The 17,552-nt window shown below is 40.7% G+C and overlaps 1 protein-coding gene and 3 non-coding genes across 4 annotated transcripts; all 4 read left to right on the forward strand.

Annotated features, from left to right (window-relative positions):
- The first annotated feature begins 30 nt into the window (after nucleotides 1–30).
- LOC115209139 (60S ribosomal protein L13a) lies at nucleotides 31–9,604 on the forward strand. Its single transcript, XM_029777292.2, has 7 exons — nucleotides 31–119; nucleotides 909–981; nucleotides 1,405–1,470; nucleotides 2,398–2,499; nucleotides 6,392–6,537; nucleotides 9,264–9,386; nucleotides 9,476–9,604. Exons 1-7 carry the CDS (start codon nucleotides 102–104, stop codon nucleotides 9,557–9,559), a joined length of 612 nt encoding a protein of 203 aa, XP_029633152.1. The 5' UTR covers nucleotides 31–101; the 3' UTR covers nucleotides 9,560–9,604.
- LOC115210076 lies at nucleotides 7,429–7,502 on the forward strand. Its single transcript, XR_003881419.1, has one exon. It is a non-coding gene; the product is annotated as a small nucleolar RNA SNORD34 (small nucleolar RNA).
- On the forward strand, nucleotides 8,293–8,365 carry LOC115210078. Its single transcript, XR_003881421.1, has one exon. It is a non-coding gene; the product is annotated as a small nucleolar RNA SNORD34 (small nucleolar RNA).
- Nucleotides 9,027–9,103, forward strand: LOC115210077. The gene has a single exon (XR_003881420.1). It is a non-coding gene; the product is annotated as a small nucleolar RNA SNORD34 (small nucleolar RNA).
- Nucleotides 9,605–17,552: the final 7,948 nt, after the last annotated feature.

Consider the following 17,552-nt stretch of genomic DNA (forward strand, 5'->3'; position numbering starts at 1 on the left):
TCCCTTGTATAGGTTACGGTTTCCTGTAGACGGCAGCCTATATACTTCCGGTGAGCCCGTGTTCTTCCAACTGTAAACCCCGAATCACTCTCTTTCCCATCATGGTGTTCCAACGTCAGGTTTGTCTTTCAACTGCTCAATATTTACTCGTAGGATTCACAAATTACAGACTATTTTCATCTTAAAATCTCTATGATTAGCTCAGATTCGTTATACAGAATCATTTAAGACGGTCACATTACGAAATCTCTTTTGCTAATTCCAGTAAATCTTGCTTTAAACGGCTCCACTTGGCCGCAGCATGACAAGTCTTCTTTTAAAATGGCTGAAATCCACGTGAACAGAAATCTCTTCGCTTTTTCCCCCTTTTTTTTTCCTTCATGAACTCTGTATTGTTTCTGAATTACTAAAGTGCTTTCGTCTCTCTATACTGAGATCATTCTCGTTTTTGTCACTTTTCCCTTATAGCTATTTTATAAAACAGTTAATAGGATTTTCAGAATTGCTCCATGTGCTTCACTTCTACAGAATCCGAATTCTTATTTCTGCTTTATTGGGCTTAGTTTTCAACATTTTCAGACACATAATTAAAGGATGCTTATTCTAAAAAGAAGCAGAAAGGATTATATTTTGTATAATATTAATAGAAATCCTATCACGCCCGGCAATTAATGAACCTCGTCGAGGCCTTAAGACCCTTAAATGTGACTTTTAAACACATTTATATTTTTTACGAATTGTTAATTTCGTTTCCACTGATATGGATTATCACAATTTTCGCGAAATAGGATGTTTTTTTTTTTTTTTTGGTCATGGTTTGTCAATCTAAGCTTTCCTTCATCGTAGAAAAAAGTCTTTAAATACTTGTGGTTGCATCTTGACTTACAGATATATTTTTCTTTCCTCAGCCCATCGTAATCGATGCCAGTGGGCATCTTTTGGGGCGATTGTCTGCAGTCGTAGCCAAAAGTCTCTTGCAAGGTGAGTAGAAGGCTGTGTTCCTAATAATTTTTTACTTTAAAATGTGATATTTTCCTTTCTAAGGATAATATCCCCCAATACCTTTTGTTACAATGACTTGATTCAAGTCAAATTACTGAAAATTAAAAGGCCGAGTCCATTAAATCACGGGTTTTCGGGTTGCGTTTCTGAAAACTCTTGCCGTAATGTGGATTTTCGTTATGCGAAACGCATTTTCCATTGACTTTCATATTTGGAGGCAGGTGGGTTTCACATTAGCGGCATTTTCAGGAGAGCGGTGTTTGTATCCGTAATGCGGGGGATGAATGGGGAGGGATTTATTTCGTTTTAGTAATGTATTTTTTTTTTTGGAAACATCCAATTGTAATTTTTGATATCCTGCGAGAATTAGTTTTTCTAATTTTATCTACTTGGATATTTTAGGACAAAGAATGGTAATTGTCCGATGTGAAGGTATCAATATTTCAGGCCATTTCCACAGAAATAAAAGTAAGTATTTTATTAATTTCGTACAATTAATTATGCATTTTATTTACTAACGTTGTTCCAGGATACGTCCTCACTGATATTTCTTGTGGGATTTCGAGTCATTCAATATCGAACCCCCGTTCCTCGCCCATTGACCCAGCCATAACAAGAATTGCCACGACTCTGGCACTATGGAAACTTCGCAAATACCATTTTGTTTCTGTTCTTCATCCTTATTCAGTCGATCATTAATGAAGAGGGTTGTATTTGCCACAGAAGTCTAAGACCTTGTGGTTTAATGGTCCGTTATTTACTTGATGCTAGGATGTGAAATATCTTTTGTCATCTCTATAAATTTCAAGATAGTTTTTAGGTTTTGCTGTTGGTTTCATCTTACATAAATTCCAACAAAATGAGCCCCCTCCCCAATGACACGGGCGTCTCCTCTCTTTACCACATATGAATGACTGGTCACCTAATTATTTTTTATCCAGACAGATAATGTATTTGTTGAAATAGATTTTTTTCCCCTGTTATGATCTTCTGTAATAGGAGTTGATGTAGATTCGGAATGATTGATAGCTCTAGCCACGTTTTACTGAGTGAGTAAAAGAGATATTGAGAGCTCACATACTAAGCTTGATGGCAGGCAATGAGTAAAGGAACAGTGTATGCAGAAAGAATCAAGACAGGAGGATGAGGGAGTAAATGAGTAGTTATGAGAAATTTATTTTAAGATGATGGTTTTCTTTTGAAAACCGGTATTTCATTTTGTAAAAGTTGAATTATAATTGTATGTTGTGGTTTTAAGAGTATAATTCCAAAGTTACCCTTATGACAGATAACACTAATGAAATACATGTTGTACCCCCCCCCCCCACGTTAATAATACAAGTTTGTTAAAAGCTTGCCCTCAAGTAATTTCATTGTCACTTTTTTTTTTTTCAGTGAAGTATTTAGATTACCTTCGAAAAAGATGTAATGTGAATCCCAGAAGAGGACCCTTCCATTTCAGGGCCCCCAGCAAAATTTTCTTTAGGACAGTCAGAGGTAAGATTTGTTATGGAATATTCTCAATAAGTTTGGCAAAGTTGTTCTGGCCTGCTGTCTGTGATGACCGTACACCGAATTGAATGCAATCAATGAAAGTTCCAATTCATGCACTTCCACCTGAGACTATAAAGGCCATTGTTCTATTCTTGTTTTCTGCTCAACTGCTATTTGGTGTAAATGCTACAAAGAAGAGTATCCAAAGTTAATCAAATGTTCTATGATTGTGTAAATGCCTCCATGCAATTCAGATAGTTTTCGTATGTTTCAAACAAAACTTTTCCCTGTTGGACAGTTACGAGACATTTCCTTCAGTCTGTTGGAAATAGACCCTATTTCTCTCTGCTATTTAAATAAGGATGATGTGATATCTTAGATAACCTCTAGAACCAAGTGTGGTCTCAGGCAGGTGATATGTGAAGGGGTTAGCAGTGATTAGCGTGTCTGAGCTGGAAGCTTTAGAAATAGGGATATGCTTTGCAAGAATTATTAAATATCCCAAAGAATTTCATGATCTGCTTTGTACACCAGTCCTTTTCCAGCAGAGCATAAGGTTTTTTTTTCATACTTTATATTGCATTCCATAACAGAACAAAATATGTTCTGTTCCCAATTTTACCTGTGGATTGTACACAAAGGGTTGCATAATTAACTAATGGATTCTAGCCACTTTGATGATTCTATATCGATATGGATGTAGTTTTATAACCATCTGTTAAATAAACAAAATTCCAAACGTCTGGAAATTTCAGATTACTTCTATATTCAGTTGAAACATTAACCATTGTTAGAAGCTTCAGTATTTGATGATAATTAGGTAGCACAATTCATTGTCGTCACTTTAGCATCCATTTTCCCATGCTCCTCACATGTATTGAACAGAATTTATTGAGGCAAATTTTCTACAACTGGGTATCCTTACTGTTGCCAAGTATGGCATTATTTACCTGTGGCAATTTAACACATAATGATGAAAAGGCAAGGAAACAGTGGCATGCACACACACACCCACACCGTCTGGTTGGCTTCTTTGTTTCCATCTACCAAATCCACTCAGAAAGTTTTGATTATTCAGACACTTTGGTAGAGGACATCTGTCCAGGGTGCCATGCATTGGGACTGAACCTGGAGTCATGCTATTTGGAAGCAAACTTCTTACCATGCAGCCATACTAATTCTCATGAAATTTCACCAGTCAGTACTGACACTATTTTTAATCAGGTTGACCATGACAGGATTTGTGCTCCAAACCTAGTTGAAATAGTGTTTTCTGTCAAACACTCTAATGCAGCGTTTCTCAACTGAGGTTCCCTGGAACCCTAGGGTTCTGCAGAACACTGCTCTAATGGCTTTATGAATTAACCACCTTAAACTCTGCTGATCAAGCATCAATTAATGTTCGTTTCCCAAGCTGACAGGATTTGGTTCCACTGTCAGCTTTGGCGTGGTTTTCATGGCTGACACATGTTACAGTCTGTTCCACCAGAACTGGTGAGTTTGCCAAGTGGGGTGGCTGGGAAAGCCTCCATCGACTATGTAAGGGGTAGTATTTGTGGAGCGAGGGACCTCTAAATGCTAAAGTTCATTTGCCATGTTCTGAATGGCTTTAACATTTTCTTTTTCTTTTGGCAATGCCCTGCTGATTGCTCTCTTACACTGGCTTCTTTTGTGAAGTAATGCTTTTTTCGGCCCCTTATGTCTATGATGATTTTTCACTGTCATGAAAGTAATGATTATTACACACATGCACTACCAACTGAGACTGGCTGAAATACATTTTACAAATGCCAAAGATGTTTGAGACCAGCTTTGTGTTGCTGCTACATTTATTTCTTTTGACTGTTTTTGTTAGTCATTGGTTTATCATTATAGTTTGTCTGTTTTTCCATGCTGGCATGGGTTGGATGGTTTGACTGAGGTCTGGAGAGCCAGTGGCTGTACCAGGCTCCATTCTGATCTGGCAGTATTTCTACAGCTGGATGTCCTTTCTAATGCCAACTACTCCAAAAGTCTAGTGGGTGCTTTTTATGTGCCACTGGAATGGGAGCCAGCCAGTCAGGTGGGCCTGGCATTGATTATGTTTCGATAGTGCTTATTATGTGCCACTGGCATGGGAGCCAGTCAGGCGGATCTGGCGTCAACTACATTCGGATGGTTCTTTTCACATGCAGCTGTCATGGATTGATTTTAGCTAGAAAGTGATAAAACAGGCACTGAGAGAATGAGTTGCTCTTAGCTTTTACATTTCTTCCATTATATAACCTTTCACTATATTGAAATAGGCTGCTTTCATTTCAATTAATTTTGAAAATCATAAAGAAATTAGTAATATAGCTTTGTCATTAAACTGAAATTTGGATGGCATTTTACTTTAAACAGTTTATATAAGAACTAAGAGGCTGTCTCAAGCAGATTAGCAAACAACAAATAGAAGTAGTGTGGCTTTATGATTGAGTAATGTGTCTGTGTGTGCTGCAGTTTGGTGCGCTGTTATCTAGAGGGATAGAGTATAAGTTCTCTGTAATTATCAAGGTGTTTTGGCCTGTTGTCTATGATGATCATTCACCAAAATGAAGTATTTAATGATTGTACACAGACATGCACTTCCACCTGAGACTCAGGCCTAAAACCTTTTTTTTTTTTTTTTTTAGTCTTTGTTACAATATATAAATTTTGTGATTTATTTAGTATAGTTGTAAAAGTGTGAGAGCAGTTTTGTTTCTCCTTAAAAAGTGGGTATATTTGTTCAGCTGGTTGTGTTGAGGAAAGGAGTGTATTACTCAGGTTTTAAAATCTGTTTCTGTGATGTAATACAATAAACTCTTTTGAGACCCTCCCTGGTTCTATAAGCTGTTGGATTTAAGGTGATATAAAAGTTGTAAAACATCAGGGTTTCATGTTTATCTTCTGAAAACTAAGAGACAAAAGTTATTTTACTACATTCTTCATTTTCAAAATTAAATAAGCAGAACTGTATTTTGATGGAAATATGGTAAGAAAAGAGTGAATATTGTGGAGTATTTCTGCTACCATCTTGTCTTTTTATCCATTTGGGCAGTATGGCTTGAGACAGATTTATTTGCTATGTCTGTCAAGACAATCAAGTGTTGCGGCTCTCATTTCTTGGAGAAAATAAACAAATTTGATGCCTGGATGAGATTGGATGATAATGTTTCTCCACTTGACTGTTGAGAGGAAATTGGCGAGGGGCTGCACAACAACTCTGAGGTACCAGGGCCATTATAGTAGAGACAGTCCAGGGGGACTTTCTCTTGCTGGATGTATGCAGCAGCACCATCTTAGATGAGAACAATTCGTAATTGTGGACTTCACCTGACCTTTATGGTGTCACCAATTGTTGAGGGTTGGAGTATTTTATGGCCCTTATCTTCAGGACCAATCTTAGATATTTTAAGGATGTGCTTTTCCAATTAGAGATACTTTGTGTGTGATCTGCAGTTCCCCACTCTGTAAATTTATGGGGAAAAACGTGAACAATGTTACTGCACTTTTCAGTTATGGAATGTATTATCAGAATTAAAAAAAAAAAAAGCTTGGCATTGCCCGGTCCTCGTGCCGGTGGCATGTAAAAGCACCCACTACACTCTTGGAGTGGTTGGCGTTAGGAAGGGCATCCAGCTGTAGAAACTCTGCCTGGTGCAGCCATTTGGCTCGCCAGTCCTCAGTCAAACTGTCCAACCCATGCCAGCATGGAAAACGGACGTCAAACGATAATGATGATGATTATGAGATCTGCCTGAGCAAAAATTAAAATTTGCAAAAGAATGTCTAATGCCGTTTGGAGTGTTGATAAATAAGAGTGATGAGATGTGGTGAAATTTGTTTTATATATTAGTATTGCTTGTATCATTGTACTTTTGTTTCTCTTTAGGTATGCTTCCTCATAAAATTAAGCGTGGAAAAGATGCTCTTGGCCGACTGAAGGCATTTGAGGGAATCCCTCCTCAGTACAACAAAAAGAAGCGAATGATTGTTCCAGCAGCTCTCCGAATTATTCGTTTAAAACCTGGCCGAAAGGTAAATATAGAATGTTTTGTTGTTGGTCAGATCAGCCTCTTGCAGTTTCTCCTGTGCATTCAACACTGTCATCACTCGAGTTAGAACCGACGACCTTTTGGACACAAAGCAAATCTTTAGAATTATAGCAAACGACTGACTCGGCTTCCTTCTCTGGTATGGTATTGAGTACTCTGGCTTTTGGCAGTCAATGCTACACACTCTTTTCGGTCATTTAACTGTGGCCATGCTGGAATACTGCCTTTAGCCTAACAAATCAACCCCAGGACTTATTCTTTGTAAGCCTAGTACTTATTCTGCCAGTCTCTTTTGTTGGACTGCTAAGTTACATCAGTTTTCAGGTGATGGTGGCACAACAAACACAGAAGCACAAATACATATATGTATGTAATTATGTGCATACATATGATATGCTTCTTTCAGTTTCCATCTACCAAATCCACTCACAGGCCTTTGGTTGGCCTGGGGCTGAGTCTGGGACCGTGTGGTTGGGAAGCAAACTTTGTGCGTGGTTTAAAATACAGAAATTGTTGACTTGGATTCATTAAGTTTTGTTTAATTCTGTTTGAAACGAAAGAGACTTACGGATGTATATTTGTGATTTCCTCTATGGAAATAAAATATATTTTCTGAAAAGCCCTGCTTTTAATGTAGCATTACTTTAACCCTTTTGTTACAAAACTTCTACGGAAGTACAAGGATTTTGAAGATGATAATGAATTTATTAACATAATTTATCATGCTGGGACCATAAGATAGTGTAAAATTTTGATGGTGGGGTTTTTGGTGATTTTAAAATGGAAATTTCTATATTATAGAACCTGAAGGCAATTTCAGAAGGGTTAATTGCTTTTCCACAATTGATCCACTCTTATGAACTCAGTATATCAGCTGTGTTAATGATGACTTTAATTACCTACATTGCTTGATTCTTCTATGAGAATTAACAAAATCTGACAACTCAGCTGATTTACAAGTGTTCTTATGACTTCATCACTTTTTCTGTGTTGGTATTTCCATTTACTCTCGGTCTCGGTCATTGCCAGGACTCTTGATATGGGCAATGTCTTAGTTTCAAAGAGTATTTATCAGTGTCCACTGATTACATGTTTTCAGCTTATGGTCTCAATATACAGTTTGTATAAACTTCACATTGCTTTTTCAAATTTATTTTGAACCCTTTTAATACTAGCCTGTCTGAATTCCCGTGTATAGAACACAAATTTGCAAACATTTTCTGCCAATTCTAAAATAAAAAAGTTGAAGGATTCTATGGGGTGCTTAGACCAGAATTCTCCTCTGTTTGGTTGTGTCCCTTGTCTTGACATCCTGTGGTAGTTGTGGGCAACTGTTGCTCTCAGATATGCAATGTTGTTTGCCTGGAAAATGGTTGGCCCTGCTTTAGAACCATTAAGAGCTTATGAAAAGAAGGGCATTTGGTTGTAGATCTACCATAACAAATTCTGTCTAACCCATGCGACCATGGGAATGTGGATATTTCTTCGTAGCAGCATTACCATCGTCTTCATTTCATGTTCAAGTCGCTGAACTGAAATAATTTCATCTTTCTTTCTAATTACATTTTGTAATGACAATAATTTCATCTTATTAATAAGATCGATGAGAGCAAGTTAACGACGAAGTACTGAGTTACCTCTCCTACCATTTCATTTGCTGCTGGTTTTCTCTATTTAGATACAGCACATTGCATATTTCAGTTAGTAAATCTCACTAGTTTGGTCTCAATATATCAGCTGTGTTAATGATGACTTTAATTACCTACATTGCTTGATTCTTCTATGAGAATTAATCAGAATCTGATAACTCGGCTGATTTATAAGAGCTCTGTATTGGCAGGTCTTTTTTACTCTGAAACAGTTTAATCTCAACTTTTTGACTGACCTTTCAATTGGTCTCCTGTTTGAAGGTCTCTAATTATTTGGCATAAGTCCTTCTGAATTTAACTTGTGACAATGCAATAATTAGGATGTCTCATGAGGATTTAAAATGTGTGAGTGAATGAGTACAAAACATGGTTAATATCAGCCAGAAGTTATAAATTGTGATGATTATTCTCATGTTAAAACGTAATTTCTTGGTTTTCTTTGTTAAAATTATTAACAGCCACTAAACATCTCAGTTTAATGACAAGTTTTGATGCTTTTACCAAGTACAAAGAGAATCTTAAATTGGTTTTTTAACCCATTTGTTACCATATTTCTGTTGGGATACATTGTCTTTGTTTCAGTTACATTTGAAAAAGAATATTGTAAAACTTGCAACGTAAATGAACAGATTTTTTTAGCACGAAGTTTGTACCTCAGATTTAATTTGTAAATGTGCTCCTTGGGGATAACTTTCCAAGAAGTTCTTTACTATATAATATTTAAGTATCGCTCTATAAAAATAGTTTCTTGGGAGCAGAAAGGCATTTGGCTGTTAAAAATCTACTTTGTTGTATAAATGATTGCCCTTTCTGGTGGAGTTAGCTGTGTCGATGATGATTATAACATTTACCTACATTGTTTGACGATTGATGTAAAGAAACCAAACACTGATGACTCAGCTGATTCTGTCCTTGTTGCAGTTTCCTCCCTTGCCATCCTATTGTTGCTGTTTACTGCAACTGTCCAAATGTGAACCAATGTCACATCTTGGTTGCTTTCGTTTATTTATTTTTACAAGGAATTTATTAAATCTGACATTTTGAAAATTCTATTTCACAGTACTGCGATTTGAATCGATTGGCTCATGAAGTTGGCTGGAAATACCAACCTGTCATTGCCAGTTTAGAAGCTAAAAGAAAGGCGAAATCTAGTATCTTTGTTGGAAAAGCAAGATCTGATGCAGTAAGTTTTTCATTTCTTAATATGTTATTTTGTTCCAAACTTTTTTGTGCTATTGGTATAATATTTTCCTTTGTTTTCTTCATTTACAGGCCTTGAAAAGAAAAGCTAAAGAGACTGTGAGCAAAAAGATTCGAAGTTATGAGAAAGTAATCAAAGGTTATGGTTACAGATAGATTCATTGCTTGGAGAGTGTAATAAAGTTATATTGGCTAAGATAAGATTTTGTCTGATGTGTTTCATTATACAACCGAGTGGTCACTTGTGCATACTTTAGCTCTGCAAACATCGAATAAAATGAATACAAGCTATGTAATTAGCAGAGTCTACAGCATATAAAGAGTGACTGTTATCTTGTGTTTTCAGTTGGTGAATATCTTTGAACATCCATTTTTCCATGGATCAGACAGTTTATGGGAGACATGCGTAAATAACCTTTTGATCTGCAACACAAACTACAGGCAGCCAGCCAGCCACCTGCTAGCCTACCAATCAGGTGTCTGCTAGCTAGATCAATTATATTCTCACCAAACAGTGTGATATGTGGTTGCTCCTAAATTCAAAGACCCTCCCTGGTGAATGATGTACCCCTCAGCAGAGATTAGTCATTAGCAGTCTTTCATCTCCAAGCCTTTTTTGCAGAATCATTACATGCAAGTACAGCATCAACCATCAAACCCCCAGCCCTCCCTCCAACGTATAATTTACTTTAAAAAGAAATACTTTATAAGGGAAAAACGTGAGAAAAAAAAGAAAAATTAATAATCTAATTTCTGATGAAGCCTTCTGGCTTCACAGACCCCAGTAGAACCGTCCAACCCATGCTAGCATGGAAAACTGACGCTAAACGATGATGATGATGATGATGAAAAACATGTGCCTTCTCGCACATAAACACAGTATTCACACATATACAAACACGCGCAGATGCAATTATTGAAGTACTAAATGGCACGTCAAATGATATTTAATCGTGTGGAACATTTTGCATGCATATCAATATTCTAAAGTTGGACATACTATCCCTTATCCGAAAGCTGCTTCAGACAATTAGGAAGGGTTCCCGACTCGTTGCACCGTCTGCTTTCAATCTTGGATTGTGATTCGGCTCAGCCCAAACTCTCTCAGTTTTTGTCTGCTGTTGCCTACTCCTACAAGGATTGCACCTGTTTTTTGTTCCTGATTTAACCCCGATTTGTCCTAGAGCCCATAGAAGATTGTTTTTAGTCAACCATCCATCATGTCAGCTACCTACGCATCGAATCTGAGATCTGCAAGTAGGGCTTCTCATCAAGATGATGGTCCTACCAATAGTCAGCTCAACGAACAGTTGCTGTTGCTCAAACAAGAGGTTGAGCACCTAAAGTCTGTTGTTGCTCTCTTACTGAATAAACAGTCTCCTGTTGACGCAGAGTCACCCTTGATTTCTTCCCTGGAGACGTCCAAACCGAGGCGGCCAAAGAAGGCGAAGGAACCGGCGGTCGTTTCTGCACATGATCGTTCCTGTGCGGATTCTTCCTCATCTGCCTTTTCAGTCCCGGAGGTTCCCCAACCTAGTTTGAGGGGCGTAGACTCAAACCCACCTGAAGACTGTTGTTCTCCCCAAAAGAAGAAACGTAGTCAAAACTCCAGAGGGGCAGATTTGGCTATGAAACCTGATCACGATAAAATCTGTTTGGATTCTCCTTCACTTGTCCTTCCCATTAATGCCATTGCTCAACCAATTCTGAACGATCTCGATGTGGGTTCATCTGGGGAGTGGTGCTCCCCCAAACCGAAGAAGAGGCAGTGCAGTTCCAAACCAGGCGGGAAAATTATGACCACTAAATCCATTCCGATCGACCCCACAATCCGACATAAGTCCAATGGCTATGAAACCACCCTTTCGAAATCCTCCAATGAAGAATCGAATACCGCAGCTCATAGAGAACTTTTTGCCCACTCAAGATCGGCAATAATATATGGCAATGCTGAATCCACCTGTGATACAGGCATAAACCGCCTAAAAGATGACATTAATTTTGTTTCCGTTTTGGTTGGAAAATTGTTCTCTGTGAACGAAAATGTCAGTGTTCTTAAGGTCGCTCGGCTAGGAAGATTCCAAGCGAACCCAACCGCAGATACTAGACCACGCCCAATAAGGGTAATCTTTTCTTCTGATCGGGAGGCTTCAGTCTTTCTGAACAGAGCTCAGACGCATGCCTGGGAGGACCCCAATATGGGTTTTCGCGAGGAATACTCACTAAGAGAGAGAATTCGCTGGAGGAACCTGATATCCGAGCTAAAGATGAGGAAACAAATGGGAGAGAAGGGTTTACGAATCCAAGGTGGACAGATAATCAAGTCCTACCTCTGGTCCCATGCTGTAGTGCTGACAGGGAAAGTGATGTGAGGGCAAATCGAAGTGAAGTTGATACCCCCGTCAACGATGCTATCTCTGATGCCCTTTATTCTGCTTGTTCCCCAACTCCCGCCCCTCAGACTTCGCAGCTCAGCATCGTCTACACCAACTCGTGCTCCTTATTCCCAAAGTTCAGTGAACTATTTACACTGGCCCTACGCGACTCCCCTGATGTGATAGCTATCACCGAGACTTGGCTGACTCCAGCAGTAAAGGACTCAGAGATCCACCTGCAGGGCTACGTCCTTTTCAGATGTGACAGAGGAAAAAGGCGAGGTGGAGGTGTTGCTGTGTATGTTAAGTCTGAGCACAAACCGTCCTGCGGTATTCTACCCACAAATGCTCAACCTACAACCAAATTCGATGCTGTCTATTGCAAGCTGAGCCTATCTGAGTTTTGCCTGCCCGTGTTGGCTGTCTACAGGACGATGCTCATCTACTCGAAGCGATAAGATTCGTTTCAGCTTCGCATGACTGCTTGGTACTAGGCGACTTCAACGCTCCCACGATCGATTGGCCCGCATCAATTTGTACAACATCTTCCCGGTTCGGCCAGGCCCTTCTTGACGTGGCTGAAGATTGTTTTCTATCGCAACATGTTGAATATCCGACAAGGCATCGGTCTGGGCAGCAGCCATCTATGCTAGATCTGGTATTCTCCTGCTATCCAAGATCAGTGTCAGACGTATCGGTGTGCGCCCCTCTTGCCAAGAGTGATCATGCGGTCCTGAAGTTCGTCATGCACACAACTTTTTCCACGCCCACGATTACTTCGCTGCCACGTAGAGTCTTCTCTGCAATTAATCTTGAAATTCTAACCGAGGCTTCCGCGCTTCTGGACTGGCGTTCCCTGATGACGTCCTCAGTTGACGAACTATGGTCGTCCCTCAAAGCATATGTAATCTGTTTGACTGACCAGGCAGTTCCCGTTGGACTTCCCAAGAGGAAGAAACACAAGCCCTGGGTGACGAAGAAGGTTAAACGAGAACGTCGACTCAGAGATATTGCTTGGGCTGAATTCAAAAATCTGGATTCGACTGCAGCTTTTGAGGTGTACAAAACTCAACGAGACCGAGCCGTGAAAATTGAAAAGAAAGAACGCTTCAGTTATGAATACAAAATCGCGGCAAATGCCAGTAGCAATCCAAAAACCTTCTTTGCCCATGTCCAGCGGAATTCCCGCTTGAACAACCAGATTGCAACGTTGGTAGACTCAACAGGCGTATCGATTGAGGACCCTTATCAACAGAATCAATTATTTGCCAAGGCTTTTTCAACTATTTTCAAACAAGATGATGGTCGTGAACCCCCTCCATTTGATAGATCGGTACCTCCAATGCTTCGATTGATCATCACGTGGGACCAAGTCAAACGTGTTATTCAAGGCCTCGATGTCAACAAGGGTCACGGCCCTGACGGCATACACCCACGGGTTATCAAAGCGTTGGCTCCGGTCATCTGCGAGCCCTTAACACGACTATTCAATATGTCATTGGCGACGGGTGTTATACCTGCAGACTGGAGAACAGCGATAATCTGCCCAATTTTCAAGAAAGGGAGCCGCGAAGACCCGCTTAACTACCGACCGGTTTCCCTTACATCAATAATCAGCAAGATGTTCGAAACCATCCTTAAGAAAAGTATGATGCTCCACCTCCTAAACACAGCCTCGATCACTGATTCCCAACACGGCTTCGTGCCGAAGAGATCATGCTTGTCCAACTTACTAGTAATGGAAGAATTGGTGACGCGCATCCTCGATGATAGTGATGCTGTTGACATCGTTTTATTGGACTTTGCCAAAGCTTTTGACTCGGTAAACCACCGCCTACTACTTGTCAAGCTTCAAGCATATAGTTTCCATCCGGATATTGTACGATGGGTTGGTGCCTTCCTCTCAGATCGCTCTTTCCAAGTTCAAGTTAATGGTTCGCGGTCCGACGTCTCCAGTGCGAGCAGTGGCGTGCCTCAAGGTTCAGTGCTTGGGCCCTTGTTGTTCTTAGTCTTCATAAATGACTTGCCCGACGACCTCACGCAACACACCCTTCTATTTGCCGACGATATCAAACTGGTCGCTCCTCGCGGTAGTATAGAGGATCTTCGTCGATGCCTCCACCAAATTTGGAAGTGGTCTAACGATTGGGACCTGTGTCTGAACGTGTCAAAGTGCTGTCGGCTCTACTCCTGCAACTCAACTTGATTTTGAGCCGATCAGGTAAAGGACCTGGGTATCTTGGTGGATTCCTCCTTTTCGCCTTCGGCCCAGTGCGTCCATGCTGCCAACAAAGCGCGCGGAATTCTGTTTTTGATTCGATGGTCATTCGGAATGCTCACAGCAGCCATATTCCTGCCACTCTATGTCACGCTGGTGAGACCCATATTGGAGTATGGGATTCAAGCCTCTTCTCCTTATCTCCTCAAAGACATACAGCACCTCGAAAGAGTCCAGAGGCTGGCTACCCGCATGGTTCATGGTCTCAAAAATTTGTCCTACGAAGAAAGGCTGAGGACGCTCGACCTTTGTTCTCTTGAAAAACGCCGCCGCCGTGGTGATCTCATTCTCGCCCACAACATCATGAGCAGGAAGTGTAACCTCTCGAAAGAGCTGTTCTTCACTCCTGCTCCGGAGCGTCGGCTGCGGGGTCATTCCGAAAAGCTCTACCTGCGACGATTTCATCTCAATCGAAGGAGAGGAGCTTTCTCCGTCCGGGTTGCGGATCCGTGGAACAAGCTGCCAGACGAGATGGTGAAGATGCCGACGACCGCTTTGTTCAAAGCCTCCCTGGACCTCAAGTGGCCTGAACTCTTTACATGAACACCACCCTGTACTTAACTCCATGTCCCCCTACATGGCCTTGCTATTTGCTTTTGAGCCAAACTAACTAACATACAGACACAATTCTCTCCTAAGGCATCACTATGTTCTCTCACTGTTTTGCAATCCAAATTATACTTCTTTGCTGCTTCTTGCTCGGGTGGATATACCTGTCTCTTAGCAGTCTGATTCAGTTCCCTGCTACCCCCATTCTTCCAGGACTGTTTCTTAACTCTAATGGCCCTGTCTACCAAATCATTCATTCACAATTACCCTAGGTTTGGATGGGACTTCCAGCCAGATTTAGTCTGTAGCAAGTTGTCCCTCGGGAATCCTTAATTGTCCTTCATGCCACAAGTTTGTAGCTCCCTGTCCCTTTCATTGAATCTCAGGATATCCCTAAATCTCTGACCATATGAAGAGTCTTTAGGTTTCTAAATCCTTCTTTTCCAGATTGGTTTATGTCTTGGCATCTTTCTGGCCTTCAGAAAATTGTGATGCCTTAGAAGAGAATTGTGTCTGTACGGTTGATGCTGTACTTGTATGTAATGATTCTGCAAAGAAAGAGGCTTGGAGATGTCATTATGAAAGACTGCTGAACGGAGGGAGGAGAGTCTGCCAAATGTTGACCCAATTGATGGATCAGCTACCCGGACTGACAGTAACTTGGTAGATAAAGCGATTAGGGATATGAAGACAGGGAAAGCCCCTGGTCCATCAGGAATCACCACTCTGATGCTGAAAATATCTGGCAGTGTGGGTTATGGTCTAGTCACTTGTATTGTAAATCAGGTGGTTTGTGAAGGAGTCATACCCAATGACTGGTGTAGCAGTACCATAGTCAACTGCAGTGATGCCTTAGAAATGATTACAGAGGTATCAAATTGCTAGGTCAGGTGATGAAAGTCACGGAGAGGGTCATAGCTCAAGGAGAGGTTAGATTGCATGCTGTTTGGTTTTGTGCCAGAGAGAAGCACCACTGATGCGATATTTCTGCCAAGACAGCTGCAGGAGAAATACCTAGCCAACGATAAACCTCTGTACTTGGCCTTTCTTGACTTGGAGAAAACCTTTGATAGGGTCCCCTGAACCCTTATCTGGTGGTCAATTTGGGAACTAGGGATAGACGAGTGTTCGGGGAGAGCTTTACAAGCTATGTACAGGGATGCTACCAGTAAGATGAGGGTTGCCAATTAGTACAGCAAAGAATTTGGGGTTCACTAAGGATCAGTACTCAGCTTCCCCCCCCCCCCTGTTCATCATAGTCCTCCAGGCAACAACAGGGATTAAAGATATACTGATGACTACCAGTTCCAGGTATGGAAGGAAGGTCTAGAATTAAAGAGCCTACCAAAGAACCAGTCATAGTAAGTAGGAAGGCAGACAAATAGCAAATCCCTTCAGGTAGATGACCTTGTACACCGTGTAGAAAAGGTGTAGGCAGAAACTCCGTAAGGTGCAATGCACAGGTACAATAGATGCTGGAAAAGGACACTGAATTGATTGCCGAGAGGAGTGGGGGGGGGAGCTAGAGGTGGATAGCTTCTGTTATCTAGGTGACCAGGTTAGTAATGGCTGTGGATTCTGTGAGTATAAGATTAGGATGGACAAAGTTCAGAGAGCTCTTACCCCTTCTGGCAAGAAAGGGCCTCTCACAGTGAAAGGCAGATTGTATGATGCCTGTGTGCAAACAGCTATGTTGCATGGCAGTGAAACTTGGGTTGTGACAGCCGACAATGTAGGCTTGAAAGAAAGGGAGCCAATATGCTTCACTAGATGTGACAGTGTAAGCATCTTGAGAGAAAAGTTAGGCATAAAAGGAATCAGACGTGTACAAGAGGTAACTGCACTGGTATGGTCATGTGATGTAAATTGATGACTGGTGTGTAAAGAAGTGCCGATCTCTGCTGCGGTAGAGGTAGTCCCAGGAAGACAAAACAAGGTGATGAAGGACGATCTTCAAAGTTTGAGCCTCAAGCGAAGTTCACCCATGCTGGTGGCATGTAAAGAACACTGAGTGTTCGTCTCATGGAGGCAAAGTGGCTGAGTTCTTTTCAAGCATTAAGCCCCACAGAAGCAATGACCTTGGCATTATGTTGTGCTTGAGAAGTACCATCTAATCGAGCAAAATTACAATCGTGGCAGATACTGGTGTTGCGTAAAAGCACCCCAGTGTTACACAAATGGCACCCTTGCTGGGGACACATAAATGCACTCAGTGTTTGGCATTAGGAAGGGCATCCAGCCATAGAAACCATACCAAATCAGACTGCAGGCCAAGTCAAACACATTATAGCATGGACAACCGACGTTAAATGCTGATGAATTGGAAATGAATGACACTGCTTTTATGATAGATCACAATGCTATGTCAGGTAGACTTGTGCTCTTGGCTTCTTCCAATTTCCACCCACAAGGCTTAATTAAGCCAGTTTAGGGTTATAGGTGAAGCCCATCATGCTATGCATTAATCTCAAAACCACATGGTTTGGGGGTCTCTTTAATACCTCTTTCCAGAATTGTAGGAATATCCTAAAGTCGCATTTGTTCACCCGTGCTCTTATTGCCTTGTTTTATTTCTTAAAGTATAAATGGTAGCTTCACTGGGTCTATGGTATGCGCTTGTTTTGAGCTGATCAATGAAATTAAAATTTCATGTTCTATATATCAGCTTAAGAATGGCAGTTACTTTATGATATTCATTATTTTTGAAATTAACAAAGATATGCTGACAAAGGGTTCTTAAATGAGTTGTGATAGGCAGAGGAGACAAACTTGTTGACTTCTTCCATATTCAGTGCTGAAGGGAGGGAGAGAGAATACTGCTCCAGTTTTAGCTAAACAGTTATGAGTTTTATCTCGAGTTTCACTCCTTCTGCTTCAAATTAGAGACTTGACCATAACTTGGTATTGGAATCAGTACAGAGCTCACCTCCCTACATCACCATTTAAT

This window comes from Octopus sinensis, linkage group LG3 (genome assembly GCF_006345805.1).
Source record: "Octopus sinensis linkage group LG3, ASM634580v1, whole genome shotgun sequence".
NCBI classification, from domain to species: domain Eukaryota; kingdom Metazoa; phylum Mollusca; class Cephalopoda; order Octopoda; family Octopodidae; genus Octopus; species Octopus sinensis.